We start from the raw sequence: 22,715 nt of genomic DNA on the forward strand, positions 1-22,715 counted from the left end.
TATAGTATTCGGGAAATGGAATTCCTGGAAATATGATACCACCCTCTTACCTAGAAAGATTACAGACAACCATTCCTGGCCACCCTGTCCGGACACTGATTGGCGACTCGTAGTGGAGACGTTATTCGTAAATCATCCGGTTGCAATTAGCAGGTGATCGCGTGACAGAAAACCGATGGCACAGTTAGGTCGTGACATCCATCCCATATGAGCAAGCGGGACGGCCTGTTGCAGAATTCCCGTGGTTGTCGAAAGGAAAGTGCCAATGATAAATTGACTGTTGAGGCTACCACTATTACGCCCTGCTTCGGAACCGGTCAGTACCGGCTAAATAAGCGTCTCAAGTTTTTTGTATGATTACACATATATTTAACTCCATCGCCGCTAGGGGAGGGTCATTTGTTGCAAGAATAACCTTAAACTACTAATTTAGAAATATCTGCAAGAATCGCCGACGGAATTCCTCCATGAAATTGAACAAAAGGTTGGTTATATTCGTCTTACTCTTCAAAAACTACTAACGAGCTGCCACAGTGCTCAATTTGGCCTCGAAACAATGGATTCCTCACAGGAGCCACCCTAGCAATTGTCCATGTGGATATTACCCAGTGAGCGAGAAAAAGTACATCATCCGGATGAAAACGAGCCATAAAAACTAGTTTCAGGTTGGTGGCCGCGCGCCGTCGCCGTCGATCGTACGCAGATTGAGGACCGGTAACGCGAAGTGACACCTAAAGGCCCAAGACTTAATTGAGCCTTCTGTTTGGTTCCCTGAGGGGCTCGAAGAAATTGATCTCCACTGAACAAGCCATGCCGTTGCAAATGATGGCGGAATGTAATCCGACAGGTCACATGTAGGTCGCAATCATCATTTCTTCGTCGCGTCGCGTCGTCTTCAGCTTGGGCTGGTGTGTGATGTCAGGTTTGGGGTTTTACCCAGCTAGATTTAATAGTGTTTAAGTCGAAGGAGTGTGTCTGAAACTACGAGTGAGCAAAACAAACAAACATCCGTTTTCAATTTCTTTCTAGTGTTTTTCCACTCTTAAACGGCCTTGAATGACGAGGAAATTCCTGGATTAATTTTGCATTGCACGCGATGTGGATGTGGCCTTTATAGACATAGTAGTTGGCGGAATTGTTCTCAATAAAGATAATTTATTGACATGTCGGAAATTTACTCGGCTTACTCGTTTAACAACTCAGTTCTAACAATAGAACCAAATAACAGTAACACAATAAAACTATACATCACCGTGTGGGCTTCATTGGCAAGTTACTATAATAGACAGGTGGGTATGTAATTATACTATTCTGGCGGCTCGCACAGGCAGCCGTCCTTTGCGTTGCTCTTGATCCACTGTAGATATCGGTTGACTCGGGTGTACACTCCGGGATAGTTGGGTTTGGCGCATCCCTCGCCCCACGATACAATGCCGACGAGTTCGCGGAAGTTTGCGTCACCCACCTGTAGCGGTCCGCCACTGTCGCCCTGAAAGAAAATCAGAAATAAGTTATACATATCCATTGAAGCTGTTATACATTTCATTATATCCCTTTCGGGACGAAGCAGCACAATTCGTGCTGTTTTTCGGCATTGGTTTTAAACATTTTTTTCAATTGTTTTTTCCTCAAAATATGTGATGTAAATAATTTTTACGATCGAGGTATTACTCTAACTTGTATTTCTGAGCCTCAGCTTTGATTGGAATTGTTATTAAATAACGCCACAATAAGTTAAACAAATAGTAAACAATCACCCTAGAAGTTGAAATAATTTGATCTGTCGTATTTTTATAAATATTTGTTTAATCCAGGTATGCAGGGATAAAAATCGATAGAAAAAGAGTAGTTCTGCAAAACGGCGAAGAAAAAGTGGTGCTTTGTTGAAAAGCACAAGATTTCTGGGTGGTCAAAGTGGGACCAGCACTGTGTTGTTCCGTCCCCAAGGCGGTCTAAGTTCCAACGGAAATTGCCTATTCTTAGGCGTTTTATGGTATAGAAGATTGATTTTAATTATTAAATCACTACAAAGTGATAGTTTGTAAAAACTTAGACGAATAATTTCAACTCAAGGAACCCGATATCAGCTTGTACGAGTTTTTTTTAAAGAATTTTGAATACTTGAGTGAATAATATTACTCCATATTATCGAAATCAGGAATTAGATTGGAACAGGGATTTGCTGTTCTTATCTTTTTCTTATTCACTTCTATGATTTGAATACCCTGTCAAGCTGATCTCGTGTTCCTAGTTTTAAAATTATACGTCTAAATTTCTGCAAACTAACACTTTGCAGTGATTTAATAATTACAATAAATCTTCTGTACCATAAAACGCCTAAAAGTAGGCAATTTTTAGCAATTACTTAGAGAACATCGACTGGCTTGAGGACGGACCAGCACAATTGTGTTGGTTCTAATTTGACCCCTATGCACTTTAGGTGGAAAAGGTAGCCGAAGAAAAGGAAGTTTTATTCTAGAGGACGTTAAGTTTATAAGAGAAAATTTGAGATAATCATTATTTTATGGTCCGTCACGAAAGGGATATTTAGAAGGGTACCGTAAACCGGGGTGTAATTGATCAGCGGAGTGAAATTGATCATTCGGGTACTACACTGTAATTCCATATAAGGAACTCTTAAGCGTCGTAATAATCTTAATTTTTTTTTACGTCATCTGGTTCGTAGATGTCTAAAGATGAGTGTAGACTTTTAATTTTAAGAAAAAAAGTTAGTTTTACCTTATTTTTTTTTATGAATTTGCAATGTATTTCTCATTTAGCTAAAATCCTTGCTACTAAACAATCGGTTGCTAATAGGACTTCCCGTAAATTCTATGTTTTAACATTTTTGTGGAGCCTTGGTTGGGAAGTTTTGTAGCTAATGAGAACATGAAATAGTTAAAAATAAGTTCTTTTCATGATGAAATAGTCAATTATTGTGATAGAAATCACTTATTTCAAATGAAATTGCCTACCTTTAGGCGTTTAAGGGGAAATTTCAACATCTAATTTTGCATTTAAAGCATTAAATTCACTAGTTGTAAGATTTTAAACGCGTTATTCGGTTTTAGAAGAGCAAAATTAAGCGGAGAAGGATATTTTCCTTTCCAACCGATGCTTAATAGTATACTGATCAATTTCGCCCCAAAGGGGCATTTCCAGTTTTTCGATATTTGGAGTTATTTAACTTAAAGTTTAAATTTGTTGAACAAAATTCTGTCACATGGTTCCATGGAGATCCACTGGGTACTGGTTTTACAGAAATTCTTTTTGCAATATTTGAATTGACACTGATGTTATCCGCAAAAGTTGTTTTAAAGTGATCAATTTGACCCCGGATTACGGTACACAAAATCTTGATCTACAGTGTATCAAACAATTGTCCGTACAGCATTTTTTGGTCAAAATAATTTTTCATTCAAATGATCATAACTTTTTTATACATAATTCAAATACGCTGAAATTTTGATCAATCATGAACATGATATCAACGCACCATCGGTGAAAATTTGAGCGAGATCGAATAAGTTTTCTGAAAGTTATAGAACTTTTAGTAAAACTTATAAGATTTTTGAACACATTTTAAAAACAATATATCTCATTATGTACTAGATGAAACTTATTCATTTTTTTTGTGATACAGCTTTTACCCAAGGCTTTCATATGCAGCTTCGTTTGGGGTTTTACATTTAGGGTATTGGTTCCCTTATTAAGCATGTGGCTCCCATTTTCATCCTACGAAAAACAAAGGATTGAGGCGCTGTTTGTTTTGTTTCTTATTTTTGTATTTTTTGTTAGAAGTGAGCACCCATGAAAACAAAAATAACGGAATCAATCGGTGCCGTAATCGCTTGTTTTCGAATAAGATGAATATGGGAGCGTGAGATTACTGATGGAACACATACCCTACTACAAAAAATATTAAAAATCTGTGTATGTTCACAGTGTCATTTGGAAATTAATCATATTTTGATCAATAAAAGTGCCAAGTGTATTCAACGTTTTTAAACTCTCTTAATGTAATATTTTTATACAGGACCTTCTAAACTACATATGAATAGTAGGTCCTATGTATTTTTCATTCAGTTAATGTGCTTTTATTGGTGGAAAACGTTTGGCACATTATATGTGCAAAATATGGCCAATTTTTATATATCGTCAACAGCATAAGCACATTTTTCATATGTTTTGTAGTAAACATGAAACCTCTTAAGTAGCTGCATATGAAAGCCTTAGGTTAGGTATCAGCTGTTTCACAAAAAAATTGTAAAATTTTTTTTATCAAGTACATACTGAGATATGTTTTAAAAATGTGTTTAAAAATATTATAAGTTTTTCTAAAAGTTCTATAACATTCAGAAAACTTATTCGATCTCGCTCCAAATTTTACCAATGGAGCTTTAATATATGATCCATGATTGGTCAAAATTTCAGCGTTTTTGATTGACGTATAAAATAGTTATGAACATTTGAATGAAAAATTATTTTGACCAAAAAATTGCTGTACGGACAATTGTTTGATACACTGTACCCAAGCAACACGACTTGTTGCTGTGCCAGTTACAGCAACCTCAGTGCAATTTGTTCACTGTCCGTATTACGGACGACAGAACGCAATTGCTTCTTCTTTGAAACCCAAAAAGCGCAGATTCTGAATTCTTTTGCAACATAAACGAGCGGGAATAATTAAAAAATTAAAAAAGATTGTGTCCAGACTCGAACCATGGACACCAGGAGTATTTTCAACTCACCTTACATACTACACCAAGAGCTCTGTGAGAGAATCGATGCTCAACGCACCATAAAAGCTACTGAAGTTACTTGTTACTTTATTGCACCTTCTTTGCCACAAGTTAGAGAACCGTCAAAATGAAAAGACGCTCAAGTTTTCTGCAACGCATTTGCAACCTAATCTGAAAAAACAAACCAGAGTAAGATGGTTCATGCATGTTACATAACACATTTAATGTAAGCTGACTATATTATCACTTGCGAGCAATATGTAAGCTCCGCCTCCAAGAAACGATGTCAAACACGTGGTAATTTGTGATTTCTATGAAACAAAGTCGCAACTTTACGAATTTCGTGGTTTAAATGCAACTCAACTGACACGAAACTTCGTGTGCTTCTAGTGCAACTCATTTAGACCAAAGCATAAAAAGCCACATTTTAGATGATGTTGCAGGTGCTGCTTGGGTAATTTGGAGCTTACAAAATCACTAATTAGCTACTTAAGCAGTGTTGAGATAATTCTATATGCTGAATCTGCACGCCAAATTGGGATGAAATCCAAATTGTCATAAATTTTGATGCCCGGGAACCCGGGACTGAGAGAGAGTTATTAGAGGTTTCAGAAGTTTTCTAAGGGGTTCAGAGGGTTCCATAAGGGGTTTTAGAATTATTACATCAAGTTTTTCCTTGCATTGTCAGGGGAATTCCTTGCGTTGTCAGGGGGTTTCAAAAAGTCTTAGGAAGTTTTAGGGAGTGTCTAGCGATGTTTTTAGAGCTTTTAAGGGGTTTTAGGGGGTCACAAGATGTTTAAGGGGTTTCCAGAAGGTCTTGGGAGATTTTAAATGTGTTTCAGGCGCATTCCACGTGAACTTACGGGCTTCACAGAAGTCCAAGGGAGCTTCAGGGATTTCCAGGAGTATCTCAAATGACGAACGGTTACTTCAGGAGCTCTCCAGGAGATTGAAGTTCAGGGGTATTCCAGAATTGTTAAAGGAAGTTTCAGGATGTTTCAGGAGTATTGCAGGGGCGTTCAGGGTTTCAGGGGCTCTTCGGGAGCTCTCGAAGATATTCAGGGGATTTCCAGAGGCGTTCCAAGATGTTTCAGATACGTTCCACAGCCTTCTTAGGGTTGTCAGTGTGTGTCAGTGGATGTAGCTTTCAGGGGCATTTTAGAAGCGCTTAAGGGGTTTTTCAGGGATTCCAGGTATGATTCATGGGATTTCAGAAGTGTATCAGAAGGTCTCAAGTGGTTTCAAGAGGTTTCCAGGGGCGTTTGGAAGACCTAAAAGATTCAGAGGTGTTCCAAATGGTTGCTGGTGGAATCCCGAATGCCGCTGAAACATTTTGAACCAACCTGTATCTTTGAAACATCCCTGGAATACAGTGTAACCATCCTACCAACCAAGCCCCTGAAACGTACCTAAAACTCCCTGAAATCACCTGAAGACCCCTGAAACCTTAAGGATATCTGGCTTTTAGACTCGCTTGAAACTCCGGGAAATTACCTTGGAGTCATCCCAAACCCCCAGGAGATAATTTTATTCACTGACGTCATGGTGCAGTGAACACTATTGCTTGCGTAAGATGTAAACAATTCATTCCTCCTGATACGTAATACCAGTTGCATGTTCATCCTACCTTTCATTTTGATGGGATAGCTGAGAGGTAAAAGATATACCTCTCAATCAGCATCTCATCGTTAGCGTACGAATCCTTGAAAATATTATCTTTTACACTGAATCCTCTCTTTTTGTAGTTTAATTTGAATTATTATTTTATGCACCTTTTTATGCCATGCATGAAAAGAGGGAGAACAATTCAGAACCGATATTGTGCATAATAGGCCTGTTCAGCTTTTCAAAAATGTTCTCTGATTCTCAAGTCCACCCCCATAGTTTGATTGGCATCCTATAAGAAGTAACTGGTCAAAATTTCAGCCAAATCCATTGAAATTAAGAGGTGCATCAAATCAATTTTGTGTTTTTCGACTATTTTTGAACTTCAAAAAATCATAACTACACTAAAACTTGTCAAAACTTAATTCTTTTGACAGAAATTGAAAGCTATACTTGTTTGCTACAACTACTCCGAACAACGTGTGCCAATAAAATTGAAGGAAACATGTGTAATTATCACATTTGTAATCAGAAAAACCTTAAAAAGTTGATTTTTTGATAGATTTCGTTCTGGAACACTCTAATATACGTAATAAGTTGGATTTTTCAAAACGGCATCATATTCTCCAATGTTTTGTGGTTATTTGCTTCCTTGACACCAAAGCTGTAGGAGTTGAGCAAAAATTACTAAAATTCGTTAAAGCCAAATGTGGCCTAAAAACTAGCTTTTCGGGTGCAATCACGCTTTGGCGCGCAAAAAGTGGCATCGCGTCAGCACTGATATGATAGCCAACACCTGTCATCACGCTTGTTTGTTATCACCCGTGATAGGGGGTAGCCAAGGCAAACTACAAGGAAGCAAAGCTACTACGTTCAGTACAATTTCGCGCCACAGCGTGATTGCATCCAAAAAACTAGTTTTTAGGCCACATTTGCACTGCATAAGGAAGTATAATAAGGCTGACACAAATTTCAATTTTCTCTTATGTCACCCCCGTTTTTTGGCGATCACAGAGGGTTTCAGGAGCTATCAGGGATCTATGAGACACTTCAGACGGTTTCAGGGGACATAGGAGGTTTTAGGGAGTACCAAGAGATCTAAGGGGGCACCAGGGGGAATCGGTGGCGCTTCAGAAGGTCTGGGGGACGTTCCATGTGGTCTCAGAGGAGTTTAGGGGCACACAAGGATATTCTGGGGAGTCTCAGAGGCGCTTCTGGGGGTCTTTGGGCTGTTTTTTCAAGAAAGTCTCCGGGCGATTGGGAGGTCTAAAGGGGTACCAGGGAATTCTATGGGCGCTTCATACTATTGACACGCTCCCGAAATCTCCATAATTCTTTTGAAATTACATTGCACGCTTTTAAACTCCTTAAACTCTTTCAGAAAAACCCTTGAAACGCTCCTGAATCCTCCATAACCGCATTAAAAAGCTATTGATCTCCGTAATCCATTTAAATGCCCCTGAAATCCCTTGGAACGCCTTCGAAATGTACCTAAAACCATTCCCCAAAATAATCCTAAAAATCCCTTGGAGAGACCCTGAAATGCCGCTTCTCTCACTTCTCGGAACGTCCTTATAACAACCCCGAAATCCCCGTAATCCCACTGAAACGCCAAGGAAACCTGTCCAGGCTCCTGAAATCCTTTGAAAACAAACCCTCTGAAATGCCCTGAAGCCCCTTGGTACCCTCTTTTTTTTTTGACCGTCTGGAAACCCTCCTTGACCCTAATTCAAATGCCAGAATCTGACCAATTTTATTTTTTTCCATACAACGTTGAACCACTCTAATGGTTAGGTATAGGAAAAAAGCATAGTTTCATCAACGGAACCAGTACCTATTTCTATATTTGATGTCCTGGAATCTATATTTGATATAAAATATCAATAATTGCTTGTTTTTATTTGTTCTGAAAACCGATGAATAATAAAAAAAAATCGAGAGGGTATGTGAACCAGTTATCGCCATAATGGTTCCCTATTTGGCCATAGTGGAAATTTAGAAAGTCAAGCTTTGACCTGTTATATAAGTTTTAGTAGCAAGAATTGAAATGTATCTTGTCATTGAAACTCTTCAAATGATGCAAAATTTTGAGTAATCACAAATAACCACTATGGCCAAATAAGGAACCACTATGGCGATAACTGGTACACTCAGCCTAGCAACATTTGACCATCCCGGACTTTGATGCTAAAAGCCAGCTTTCTACAGAACAATAATAAAAAGAATCGAAGGGTAAAGTTTTTAGAAAATTGAAATTATATTACATCTAACATAGATCCGCTGTGAATATTACTGTTTTTTTTTCTTCTAAAACTCCTTCAAATATCGTCCAACATACGGCCTTTCCAAAAATTAGGGGACACAATAGTGTTTTGTAATTGATTCATGAAATCCAACGCATGAAATAAATCTTACTCGAATTGAAAAATATAGAGTCAAAAATGGGAAACTTGTTCATGTTTTGGGCTGAAAAAGCTTCTTTGCACAATATCTAACACCTTACCTGGCAAGCATCGTGACCGCCCTCCGGAAAGCCCGCGCACATCATGTTATCGGTGATCCGCGACGCCCGGTATGCACTCTTCTTGCACTGCTGATTGGTCATAATGGGCACTTTAACCTGCTGCAACGTGTGCGACAGACTTCCATTGGACAGTTTTCCCCACCCGGAAACGGTCCCATCCAATCCGGAAAAGGTTTTTCCCGGGCTCGGTAAACACAGCGTCACAAAGTGATCCTTTACATTCAGCACCTTTTGTAGCTTTACCAAAGCAATATCGTTGTTGAAGGTGTCCAAGCTAAACCGTTCGTTCCCGTGTAGCTTCTCGACCGACTTCGTGACCATTCGAGCCTCTCGTGTGTCGTACAATTTAACTGTGATTTGGCTGGGTTTAAAGTTGAGGACGCAGTGCGCCGCCGTCAGCACGTAGCGGTCGCTAATTAAGGTTCCGCCGCAGTAGAACGTCCCCCGATAGTGCAGCATCGCCATCCAAGGAAACTCGTTTATGTCAGCTATGACTCCACCAACTATGCGGGATGTTACCAATGAGACACCACATGCTGAAAAAGACCAATAAGGAAAATAAATTGTATGGTTTTGACTGATGTTAGGGATGCTAGGATAATATTCACAGAGCAAAACAAAAATAATTCTCTGTTTCTCCAACTTCTGCATAGTGATACAATCAAAGTTGCGCCTAATAACTATCAATAATACGCTCCAAAAAATCATCACATACGATTTACCGGAAAACATTGCAGGCCCTTGTCCACCTCAGTGTTAACCCATTAACATCAAGGTGTCTTACAGTTTTTTTTAATTTGTTATCAAAGATGAAATACCAATAAAATAAGCATGATTTGACGAAAAGAATGGTGTCGTTAAAATGGTGTAGTTAAAAAAATCTTCATTGCAGGTCCTCAATATCTGATAATTTTCTCAAGTTCTATTTCAGCACAACTTCTATACTATCGTTACATTGTGATCCGTATAAACACAATACAGCTCTAAGCAAGTGAGAGTGATGATAATCACTCAAAAAGAATAGAAAAAGAAAGACGTACGTATATTAGGGTGTTCCAAAACGAAATTTATCAAAAAATCAACTTTTAAGGTTTTTGTGATTACAAATATGATAATTACACATGTTTACAATTTTACTGGCACACGTTGTTCGGAGAAGTTGTAGCAAACAAGTATAGCTTTCAATTTCTACCGAAAGAATTAAGCTTTGACAAGTTTTAGTGAAGTTATGATATTTTGAAGTTCAAAAATAGTCGAAAAACACAAAATTGATTTGATGCACCTCTTAATTTCAATGGATTTGGCTGAATTTTTGACAAGTTATTTCTTTTAGGATGCCAATCAAAATATGGGGGTGGACTTGAGAATCAGAGAACATTTTTGAAAAGGTGGAGAGGCCTAATATGCATGGCCTTTGAGCAGTGTTCAACATTTCTCAAATTTAAATTACAAATACAAATCTAATAAAGAGTGCTTACTATGCGTAGCATAACCAAACAAATAAATTAGATTTTACACAGATAATGATTTCTGAAAAAGTAACTGAATTTTTCATTCAGTACACCACAAAGTCTCTTTACGTACTCACCATACGTAAAATTTTAAGAAAAAAAATAATCATGTTTTAAAAAGCAAATCGGGTTAAGGAGAAACTTCAAAGAATACCAATATGGCTGCCACAATGGCCGACTTGGACCCCTACTCACGTTTTCAAGAGCACAAATCTTGAAAATTCGTAAACAAATGCGCTCGCTTTGAAAAAGCTGCCTCCTTTTACAAGTGAGCAAAGCCAGGATAATCAAGTGCGGCATGATTCGATGCTTCGTTCGTCAGATTTGTGCCTCTAAAGTTTGTATGCAAAATTGCAATGGGATTTCTTGATGTTTCACCTTAAGCATTGTTCCTTTTAATTCCATTGTTAAGCATTGTTCCTTTTAAGAACTTGCTTCCTTTGGCAGATTCGTATTTCGACGTCAACTGTAAGGTCTTTAGTGTCTCGTACTTACAGGTATTCCACTAACACGCCCAGTTTCATCATCATTCCATGTTTTGATATAAACTTTCAACCTGACATACTCTACACGGCTTCTCCAGTTATGGTTGTACTGCTCCATGATTTTTGTTCGTGACCAATATGTGGGTTCTCAAGATCAACCCAAACATAAAACACATAATAATGACAATGTATCTCAAAATAGAAACCTATATTTAACCCGTTAACGCCTAAGGTGTCGGGGCCCGTGGAGCAGTGGTCTACACGTTCGCTTCATAAGCGGATGGCCATGGGTTCGATCCCAGCCCCGGCACTTGCAATTTTTCGTCAGTTGCTCTTCCCCCCGAGAGCAGCTAACACCTGACCCTCTTCGGAGCATATAGCTCTAACGGACCCGGAATTTGGATATCGGCGAACCGCAACTCATAATGGACGACCCTCAATTGGACTGGAAAAGAAACAGCAGCCCACAGCATCATCATCGTGCTCATCATTCTACCGTGGACAGGGTAGAAAAGTGGAAGCAGCACAAAAGACACCAGTTCGATACATGTAGCAGAATTAGAATAGAATACATTTAGGCGCTGTACAAAGCGTAAGTGCAGCGTCCAATTGGATTCGCTCACGTAGTGCCCTAGTGGAGAAAAGAGCGTAAAATTAGGTTAAGCGATTAGGAATAAAAAAAAACGCCTAAGGTGTCTTACAATTGTAATTTTCATAAAAAATATATTTAACAGTCAAGTTCCAATAAATAAACACGATTTCACAAAAAAAAAATAACATGGAAGTCTATGGTATATGGTGTCATGCCACAAAAGTTCATTATTGGACGGGCGCACTAGCTTAATTTCCCCAACAAGAGAGGAAAAAAAATGGTGTGGCTCCAAAAAATACTTTCAATGTGGCTTCTCAACATCTGATAATTTTTTTTTTTTCAAGCGCTCTTTTAGCACAAATTTTATACTATAGTTGTGTTCTGATCCATATAGATACAATGCATCTATAATTAGTGAAAGAGAGCATAACTACTGAGGGGGTGGAAGCTCAGGTAAAATATTATCTCCTGGGCGCCCATTAAAAACACCACCCCCGGCGAAGACTGGCGCTCGAGCCTAGCTATTTAGCACTGTAGTTGGAGGAAATGCCAATGCAGAACCCGTAGCTTCCGGGAAGGTAAGCCCAGCTCCCTGGGTTAGTGGGTTGGTGTCAGGCCCTGCGAGCCAGCCGTAAAAAAAGACTAGCACCGGAAAATCAACAAGAGAAGAATGCGAACCGATACCAATGGCGACGACCACAGCGACGAAAAGGGACTTGCGATTGGAAGCTCGGTACGTGGAACTGCAGATCTCTCAACTTCATCGGGAGCACCCGCATACTCGCCGATATACTGAAGGACCGCGGGTTCGGAATCGTAGCGCTGCAGGAGGTGTGTTGGACAGGATCTATGGTGCGAACGTTTAGAGGTAATCATGCCATCTACCAGAGTTGCGGCAACACACGTGAGCTGGGAACAGCTTTTATAGTGATGGGCGACATGCAGAGGCGCGTGATCGGCTGGTGGCCGATCGACGAAAGAATGTGCAGGTTGAGGATCAAGGGCCGATTCTTCAACATTAGCATAATAAACGTGCACAGCCCTCACTCCGGAAGCACTGATGATGACAAAGACACATTTTACGCGCAGCTCGAACGCGAGTACGACCGCTGCCCAAACCACGACGTCAAGATCATCATAGGGGATCTAAACGCTCAGGTAGGCCAGGAGGAGGAATTCAGACCGACGATTGGAAAGTTCAGCGCCCACCAGCTGACGAACGAAAATGGCCTACGCCTCATCGATTTCGCCGCCTCCAAGAACATGGCCATTCGTAGCACCTTCTTCCAGCACAGCCTCCCGTATCGTTACACCTGGAGATCACCACAACAAACGGAATCGCAAATCGACCACGTTCTGATTGATGGACGGCACTTCTCCGACATTATCGACGTCAGGACCTATCGTGGCGCTAATATCGACTCCGATCACTACCTGGTGATGGTTAAACTGCGCCCAAAACTCTCCGTTATTAACAATGTACATTACCAGCGGCCGCCCCGGTACGATCTAGAGCGACTGAAGCAACCGGATGTCGCCACCGCATACGCGCAGAATCTCGAGGCAGCGTTGCCGGACGAGTGTGTGCTCGATGTGGCCCCTCTAGAGGACTGCTGGAGTACAGTGAAAGCAGCCATCAACAACGCAGCCGAGAGCACTATCGGGTACGTAGAACGGAGTCGATGAAACGATTGGTTCGACGAGGAGTGCAGAGCGGTTCTGTAGGAGAAGGATGCAGCGCGGGCGGTAATGCTGCAGCATGGAACCCGACAGAATGTGGAGCGATACAGACAGAAGCGGAAGCAGCAGACCCGTCTCTTCCGGGAGAAAAAGCGCCGCCTGGAAGAAGCGGAGTGCGAGGAAATGGAACTGCTGTGCCGTTCACAGGAAACACGCAAGTTCTACCAGAAGCTCAACGCATCCCGCAAAGGCTACGTGCCGCAAGCCGAAATATGCAGGGATAAGGAAGGGAGCCTCCTGACGGACAAACGTGGGAAACCGAACAGCTACCGGAGGAGTGGAAGGAAGGGATAATCTGTCCCATCCACAAGAAAGGCGACAAGTTAATGTGTGAGAACTTTCGAGCGATCACCGTTTTGAATGCCGCCTACAAAGTGCTATCCCAGATCATCTTCCGTCGTCTTTCACCTGAAAAAAATTAGTTCGTGGGAAGTTACCAAGCCGATTTCATCGACGGCCGGTCGACAACGGACCAGATCTTACAGCGTAAGGATTTCGGGTGAGCTATCCGGTTCATTTGAATCTCGACGGGGACTACGACAAGGTGATGGACTTTCCTGCCTACTATTCAACATCGCCCTGGAAGGTGTTATGCGATGAGCCGGGCTCAACAGCCGGGGTACGATCTTCACGAAATCCAGCCAATTTGTCTGTTTTGCGGATGACATGGATATTATTGCCAGAACATTTGGAACGGTGGCAGAACAGTACACCTGCCTGAAACGTGAAGCAGCAAAGGTCGGACTGGTGGTGAATGCGGCTAAGACAAAGTACATGCTGGTAGGTGGGACTGAGCGAGACAGGACAAGCCTTGGCAGCAATGTTACGATAGACGGGGATACTTTCGAGGTGGTAGAAGAATTCGTCTACCTCGGTTCCTTGTTAACGGCTGACAATAACGTGAGCCGTGAAATACGAAGGCGCATCATCAGTGGAAGTCGTGCCTACTATGGGCTCCAGAAGAAACTGCGGTCAAAAAAGATTCACCCCCGCACCAAATGTACCATGTACAAGACGTTAATAAGACCTGTGGTTCTCTACGGACACGAGACATGGACGATGCTCGAGGAAGACCTGCAAGCACTCGGAGTTTTCGAGCGACGGGTACTAAGGACGATCTTCGGCGGTGTGCAGGAGAACGGTGTGTGGCGGAGAAGGATGAACCACGAGCTCGCTGCACTTTACGGCGAACACAGTATCCAGAAAGTGGCCAAAGCTGGAAGGATACGGTGGGCAGGGCATGTTGCAAGAATGCCGGACAACAACCCTGCAAAGTTGGTGTTTGCTAACCATCCGGTTGGTACAAGAAGGCGTGGAGCGCAGAGAGCACGATGGGCGGACCAGGTGGAGCGTGATCTGGCGAGTGTTGGGCGTGACCGAGGATGGAGAGCTGCAGCTGCAAATCGAGTATTATGGCGGCAAATTGTTGATTCAGTATTATCATGAATTTTATGTGAACTAAATAAATGAAATGAACTACTGAGGAAAAATAAGAAAATTTCTGTCAGATGACATGATAGTTTATTAAAGATATCTAAGAGTATCAAACAGCCTATTTCTCCCTGTTTCCTTATTTTTCTCTTACTACCCCAATCTCATAAAATGTAATTAACGCTTGGAATGAATTCCTGAAAGTCACAAAATAAATCCCGTACAGAATCCCTGCTAGAATCCTTAAAGATGTCACGGAAGGAATCCCGGTTGGAAGCTCGGCAAAACTCCTTGAAAGAATAATTGAAGAAATCCCGGGAGGAATGTCAAAAAACCGGGAAGAATGTTTGGAGGAACCCCGGTAGGAATCCTAGCATGAATACTTGCATTCTTTTTTCGTTGGTAGACTTTCGAGCAAATCTAAGAAGAGAAAAAATAATTACTCACACGTCAGTTTGCATGGCAGTTAGCAGCTGAACGAACCATGTATTAATTACACCACCCGAGAGCGTGCGTTCAATGTTGTTTTCGTTAGCAGTGACAAAACCCAATCTATGGGAAAAGCAGTGGGAGAATATTTTGGTGGGACAAAATTTTCCGCGTGTGGCAAAATCCGCAATAACTTTTTTATTTGTATCATGAAGTTTTGAGGCGATTGATTCATTGTATAACAGTAATTGATCTGAATAATGTATTACGGATTTCATTTTGGGTCATAAGCATCCCAACGGTTGCTTTGGATGATAAATTCAACTAATACAATATAGATCTTTAGAAACAAGTGTTAGATTGATATATATATAATTAGAAAATTGGTCAAATGTGTATACACAATGCCGCAGTAGTACCCTCTTTACAGAAGTTTGTGTTCTTAAGGTGTTTGTTATGATTTACGGCGTATTCTTCGAAACAGATTACAGTCACTATTTACAATTAATCAATTTTTATCTTTCTTTCGAATATAAGAGCTTTTACATTCATCGCCGTAAATTCCTTAACACCCCATTTTCATATTTTCTAAAGATTCGCACATTTTGTTGAATATCTTCAATTTCTCCAAAAAATCGTCTAATTTTGTAATCTATATGCGTAGCAGGCAGCAAGACAATGATCGTACTGAATCGTATCGAAAGTTTTAAGAAGTAGAACCCATGAATTAATGAGGACGAAATTTCATGGGGTCGATCCCAGTCCCGGCAATTTTTCGTCAGGTACTTCCGGTGTAGTAACGATTGAACACGAAGGGTTTCGGGAAATGACGTAGTTCCGGGTCCGTCCGAGATTATTCACGTTCCCTTATCTGAGGCTACAAAGACTCTATCATTTCGTCCGTGATAGCTCAAAGAGTTGGAAGTGTCCGCGTTTGCTTGTTAGTTCTTCGTGTGCCTAAAGTAGGTGTTTTAAGTGATGTTAGGTATAGATAAATAGTTTAATTTGGGGCTTCGTTCCATAGTAGGCAAAAAGTGTGCGTAAAGAACTGTGTACGATTGTGAGGTGGTAGAGATCTCAAGATCAAGGTGAGAATTGTGCTCTTAATGTGCTCTTTGTACCAGTGCTTATGCTTTTTGTCCCGCCAGTTTGGCTCCAATCTCAATCCCACAGATCTGCGCACCCAAGCGCAATAGCTTCCTTCCCCAACGGACGGAGAAACCCTGCAACCGCCAGAGAGCGGGAAGTGGACAGATCCGTAACCACATCGGTCCGAGAAGACCCGGGGACCTTCAGGTGGACGAAGTCCACGAGCTGGTACGTCAATTGACCAGTAGGGCGCTGTCAACAGCCGAAAAAGCGCCACTGCGAATCGGCAACCGCCATTGCGGTCATCGAGCTGACGAACCGATCAACGAACGCCGCCATCAATCAGTCAAGCCGCCGGTGAGTCAACGACCCGGCCTGCAGGTCATCGACTGCGAAGGTTCGTAAGCACAACAGATCGGTGAGTCAACCATTCCTTTTTTTTTGTTGAGAAGTGCGGCGTCCGCTAGTACCTATTGATGTATTTGACGTTAAATTAATCGCAATTAATGATTTCGGTGAAATTCACAAAACGAATAATGAAAAACACAAGTTTTCACGAAAAACTTATTTCGTTTTTTGTGATTCGATATAACGTACACATTTTTTTCCCCCAAATTGCGCTAATTTTGGGTTACAAGCAGGGATGCCAGATGATTTTTTTTAAATCTGTATCCCATACAAATTTTGGGAGAAAAATCTGTAGCCCATACAAAAATAAAATGGCTCCTCTAGCTCAGAAATCTGTATTTCATATAAAACGAAATCTGTATGGGTGCTCCAAAATCTGTATAAAACAGATAAATCTGTATATGTATATACATATGGCATTCCTGGTAACAAGGCTAATGATGCAACACAGCATTGATTTGAGTGATTTTGTAGTTTATCTGAGGGTTATTACTGGGAAAAATAAAAAATTAAAAATGGAGAATAGGGTGACAATGGGTATTATCGGCAGGTTTGTTCTCTTCGTCATGAGGGGTTTTTGTCAGCCAAATTGCCTGAAACTTGGCCATATGATTCAGCTTAGTTGGGAAGGATTTGACACCAACTCTGAGTTCAATAGGTTTCAAAAAACCCCCAAAGACGAAGAGAACAAATCGGCCGAGAATAGGTAATTTCCCCTATATCGAAGCAAAATGTACGTTATATCGAATTCGCTATATCGAGGGTATGCTATATCGAGGGTACGTTATATCGAAGAATACCTGTATTTTCAACTTTTTAATACTCTCCTGTTGTAATATGTTTAGTAGTGGGAAACCTTTGGCGCATTACATGTGCAAAATATGGTAAATTTATTACTATCGTCAACTACATAAGCAGATTTGTCTTATTTTTTTCAGAGAACAAATTAACCCTAACATGAGTGCGTATTAAATCTTTGAGCTATGGAGTATTGAAATTTTGTTCATTGAATACAGTCAGGTTTTTTTTACGCGGGGGATACATACCGCGTAAAAAAAACCGCGTTAATTCAAAAATCCGCGTAAAAAAACCGCGTTAATTCAAAAATCCGCGTAAATGAAAAACCATGTTTTATAACTTTAACTCAATAATTTCCTTCTTGATTTTTTATCAAAAAATGAACTCGACGAATTATTTTAAGACAACATTTTAAGATTTTTGCCTGTCACTCAAAATTTCTACAAGTTACACAAACTGTCAAGCTATTGTTTAAAGGTTTAAAGCTTTTACCATCATTGATGACGTCAAACCCGACATGAACCTATCATTCACCTATAATTTTTTGACCACCAAACCCAACATGGACCCAATACTTGGTCGATGTTGGTCCAACAGTGGCTCAACATTCGATAAAAATTGACCCAACTTTGACCCGACATTCGATGTTTTTTCAGTCTGGCGGAATTTTGCAAGGTTTTCTGTTTCGTGCCCAGTTACTCATTCGAGTGACAAATGTATTCAATTGACAAGGATTCGCTTCTCATTTGATGGTGTCCTGATTGAATGAAATCGTTTTGAACATGAATAGAAGGAAAAATGTTTGAAAAGATTTGTTGGTTAATGTTCAAATGAATGAGATGAAGTTTTGCAACACTGATTTAAGACTCCATCTCACAGTTGTCGCATAAGTGTCGAAGTGCAGGCAGTAAATCATGTTCACTTAACCTTCCGTAACTCGCGCGGTTGCCCACCACCGTCAGCACCACGCTAATGCTGAACACGAAAAGCGAGATTATTTCAACGTGTTGTACAAAATACAACAGCGTGATTGCTCGAGAGTTGATAGTTAAAGGTCACAAAGCATTCTTAGAAAAATTTGTGATATTCCAGGTAATCCTAAGTGTTCTGGAACTCAGTTTTTAAAGTCTATGGCTATGACAGTAGTTTCTTAAGCTAAAAATAGTAACTATACATAATTAGACAGGGTTTAAATCAATAATTATTCCAAAATAGTTTTAAAATGTTCCAAATCAGCCAATTGAACAGCCAGAAATGGACATAATAGACAAAATTATCTGATAGATAGATACAATAATAGATATAATAATAATCTTTGGACATAATAGATTACAAATCGTAGATTTGTACAATGAAAAAAGTTCATGTAATCTTAAGAACGGTTTGGATGTCCTTAGACATCTCAACAGATCTGATGCTGTCTATTAAACTTTGAGATGTTCAGTAGGTCATGAAAGATTACAAGTCGTAGCTTTGTTTTACGAATGAAGTAACCGGTACAACCGTAGACTTTAGGATCTAAACTCCAGAATATTTTGGATGACCTAGGATATCCCGACTGATTTGAAACTGTCTATAGAACTTTCAAAAGACTTACTGAGCATAATAGATTACAAATCGTTGCTTTGTATAATGCTAGAAGTTACCGCTGCACCCGTAGAATATGGGATCTAAGCTCCAGAAAAGTTTGGATGACCTAGGATATCCCGACTGATCTGAAACTGTCTATTGAACTTTTAAAAGACTTACTGGGCATAATAGATTATAAATCGTTGATTTTTATGATGCAAAAAGCTACCGCTGCACCCGTAGACTTTAGGATCTAAACTCCAGAATATTTTGGATGACCTAGGATATCCCAACTGATCTAAAACTTTCTATTGAACTTTCAAAAGACTTACTAAGCTTAATAGATTACAAATCGTTGCTTTGTATAATGCAAGAAGTTACCGCTGCACCCGTAGAATATGGGATCTAAACTCCAGAACAGTTTGGATGACCTAGGATATCCCAACTGATCTAAAACTGTCTATTGAACTTTTAAAATACTTACTGGGCATAATAGATTACAAATCGTTGCTTTGTATAATGCAAGAAGTTACCGTTACAGACGTAGACTTTAGGATCTAAACTCAGAACAGTTTGGATGTCCTTGGATATCCAGAAAATTACTCTGCATCATATTCTACCTTTTTAATGCTGTTAAGCAGCAAAACTACAGAAATATGTAGAAAAAACTCTATAATACACTCATTGCACAATTGTGGGTCACTCAAGGAACAATCATTTCATAATATGAATCGTTTTTCATACAAAAATAACACTTTCATTATTTTTATTTTATATTCTCTTCATTGAAATTCCTTCTTATTGTTTTATATAAAAATCTGCTTGTAAAATTCATTTTAGGCGGTGAAAATTACTGAAATGTTGGTGAATAATGGAAACCACAATTATGGGTCAAAATTGGCTGTGTAACAATTATGGGTCAATTTGTTGCCTATTATGGGTCACTCAAGAAGAATCGGCTGAACAATAATGTTTTGTCTATTTTTTCAATGAATGGTCCCTTATTCTAGATAGATCAATTATAGTAGAATCTAAAACTGGTCTCAAACCTCTTAACGAAGCGTGTTTTCACGATTTGGAATCAATTTTTCAAAATTGGGACAAAATCTCCAACACAACCACTGATAAACGCCTAAAAGTATGCAATACCCATGTACGCTGAACTGTCAATATTATGCTGCACAAAAAGTGACCCATAATTGTGTGATTTTCGGTGTTCCTTGTCACAATAATGAGTCATTTAAATTTTGCCTGAAATAAGCTTTAATTAGCTGCAGTCACATGATTTTTTACATTTAGAACATAAATTATACTTTTGTTCTGGTGACGATACCATTTCGCACTTGAAAATCATTAAAGCTCGCCTTTACAGAGCTTACGAAATCAGCGCACAAACTTTCTGATGTTCACAATCGAAGCGCTACTTTGACAGATGGTTTTATGCCGAACAAAAAATTACTGAAAATATGCATGTTTCGACGTATAAGCCCGTGTGCGATACGTATAGTGACACAAAACAAATCAACTCATCAACGAAAAATGATAATGGCTAACAAAAGCTTGTGATTAATTAGTATTTATCTATTAAAGTGGAAAGTGACTAATAATTGTGTGTGACCCATAATTGTGCAATGAGTGTAATTCTAGGAAAAATTCCGGCTTAAAATTAAAAATCCACCGCGTTAATTCAAAAAACCGCGTAAAAATAAACCGCGTTAATTCAAAAATCCGCGTAAAAAAAACCTCGTAAATGAAAACCGCGTAAAAAAAACCTGACTGTAGTCAAGTTTTACTAAAAGTTCTATAACTTACAAGAAACTTATTTAATATTGCTCAAAATTTTAACAATGGAGCTTTAATGTACAGTTCGTGATTGATCAAAATTTGGTATATAAAAAGTTATAACCATTTCAGTTAAACATTATTTTGACGAAGAAATCGCATTACGGACAATTATTTGATACACTGTAACTAAAGAACGCAAAATAGGATACATATCCCAATGACTCATATACTACACGTTTGTTCATTGCTTTTCCGTGCTATATTGCATTTACAAATAAGAGAAATGAAACAGCACTGACTTGATAACAAGAATATCATGCAAACAATTCAACTGAGAGAGCGATGCTCCTCCCTGAGTTCTTATCTCACGTATTATCCAAACAAATCTCACTGTAACGAATCCCTCTATTTTGTTTTTCATATCTGATTCAAACTACGGTAGGCATCATATTTACTGCACTTTGGACAATCTCCTGGTTTGGGTTCGATAGTTGGATCTCCTTCCGACTGGCCTCCACCGAAGTTCAACACATTCGCCAGCCACGAGAGCAACGGGTTTTTGGCGCGCAACTCCACACGCCGGGACATCACCGGTGTTACGTAAACGTCATAGTTGACCTTGTTTCGTTCTTCTTCGCCATCGTTCCGCTTCGGACTGAGCAGACGGTTCAAGCTATCCCATCTATTCGGCACTTCTCGTCCCAATGACGAATCACTTTCACTGTTCACTGTCGTTGATCCGCAGCACTTCAGAACGGTTACCAGTCCACACACGACAATGACGAATATCCTCATTCTAGGTCCCACACCAAGATCGCCGTCGATAGTAGCTCGACACTGTTCGATCCAGACGCGATCACCACGAGCAACGAGGACCCGATTCCACTACCGCGCGCGCGTTCGTCAACTGCACAACGCTTGATGCACTTTTGGGTTCGAAAAAATCTCGGAAAACCACCTCCGGGGACAACGCGCCTCGGTCGACTTCCTCGTGTTGGCTTCCTCGCACTCACTGCGGCTGCCGAGACGACGTCCACTTATGCGAACCAACTGGGCAACTCAACCCCGGGGACATTTTTTCTCTTTATCTTTTTGTGTAACTGAGTCAACAAATGAAAAAATAATTGAAAGAAAAAGCAAACTGATTCACGGTACGACCCTCCTCGCCTCGTCCAACGCCGCCCGTTTGCGTCACCAAATGCTGCCACCCGCACCGATTCGACTACATCATACATTGCGCGATTTGCCTAGTGACGATCCTCCCACACTGGGGCTAGGGTTACCAAACATTGAAGTAGAGATTAGATGAACAGTAAACTATGTTTAATTGAAAGCAGGGGAGAATATTGTAACCGTTCGTAAACTGTTCACGAGGAATTGGTTAAAGCACGGTGGCTTAAGCGCCACTCTCAAAGAGAGACCACCGGTCGTGTTGAAATTTGCCCGACTTTGCAAGAGACTATTTCACTCAGGGACGGTTTTGAACGGTTCTTGGTAAACGGCAGAATTCCTTCGAACGCAAATTTAAATCCAACTCTTTCACAGGCTAAAAGATACTTAGGGAAAACTAGAAGGAATTCTTACTCATCCGAGCAAAGTAACGGAACTAAAACGTAACGGAAAGTAGTGAGTATGTTTATTCAATTAAGCGATGTGAAACGTAACGGAACTAAACGAAATTTCAAACTTTCTACTATTTATTCTAGGAATTCATTCGTGTTGGACGGAAGGTTTTCATACGGAATGGAAAGAGCAAAACATGGCCATGTACAAAAGCTCTCACGTACCTGCGCAGGTTTTTCGGTGATCCGATGTTCGGTGACGGGGGACGTAGCTCGAAGATGGCGACGACTTCGACGTTCGGTGATGGCGGTCAATAATAGTGTTTGCCGGCGTGACCGTGCTGCGATTTGGCGCGCAGCGACGACGAAGGACCCGTGTGCGGTATGGCCGAATTACCGGTGCGGAGGGAGTGGCGGCTGGTTGGAAGCTTCCGATTGTCTACTC

General features: G+C 40.3%; 2 protein-coding genes across 2 annotated transcripts; one reads left to right on the forward strand and one right to left on the reverse strand.

Annotated features, from left to right (window-relative positions):
* Positions 1-1,135: 1,135 nt before the first annotated feature.
* Positions 1,136-21,937, reverse strand: LOC109413276 (trypsin-1). The gene is made up of 3 exons (XM_019687001.3): positions 21,164-21,937; positions 8,851-9,407; positions 1,136-1,489 (listed from the first exon to the last, which is right to left on the reverse strand). Exons 1-3 carry the CDS (start codon positions 21,501-21,503, stop codon positions 1,307-1,309), a joined length of 1,080 nt encoding a protein of 359 aa, XP_019542546.1. The 5' UTR covers positions 21,504-21,937; the 3' UTR covers positions 1,136-1,306.
* Positions 9,415-16,077, forward strand: LOC134285498 (craniofacial development protein 2-like). Its single transcript, XM_062846334.1, has 2 exons — positions 9,415-11,099; positions 11,560-16,077. The coding sequence occupies exon 2, from the start codon at positions 12,309-12,311 to the stop codon at positions 13,143-13,145; it is 837 nt and encodes a 278-aa protein (XP_062702318.1). The 5' UTR covers positions 9,415-11,099; positions 11,560-12,308; the 3' UTR covers positions 13,146-16,077.
* Positions 21,938-22,715: the final 778 nt, after the last annotated feature.

Source organism: Aedes albopictus, chromosome 1 (assembly GCF_035046485.1).
Source record: "Aedes albopictus strain Foshan chromosome 1, AalbF5, whole genome shotgun sequence".
Lineage (NCBI taxonomy): Eukaryota > Metazoa > Arthropoda > Insecta > Diptera > Culicidae > Aedes > Aedes albopictus.

Coding starts and splice junctions, on each gene's coding strand:
- LOC109413276 (XM_019687001.3), bottom strand. CDS start 21,503: ATGAGGATATTCGTCATTGTCGTGTGTGGACTGGTAACCGTTCTGAAG. Junction 9,408..21,163: donor AGGAGATTGTCCAAAGTGCA/GTAAATATGATG, acceptor GGTCTTTTTCAG/CATGTGGTGTCTCATTGGTA. Junction 1,490..8,850: donor GCGGTCACGATGCTTGCCAG/GTAAGGTGTTAG, acceptor ATTTTCTTTCAG/GGCGACAGTGGCGGACCGCT.
- LOC134285498 (XM_062846334.1), top strand. CDS start 12,309: ATGGTGCGAACGTTTAGAGGTAATCATGCCATCTACCAGAGTTGCGGC.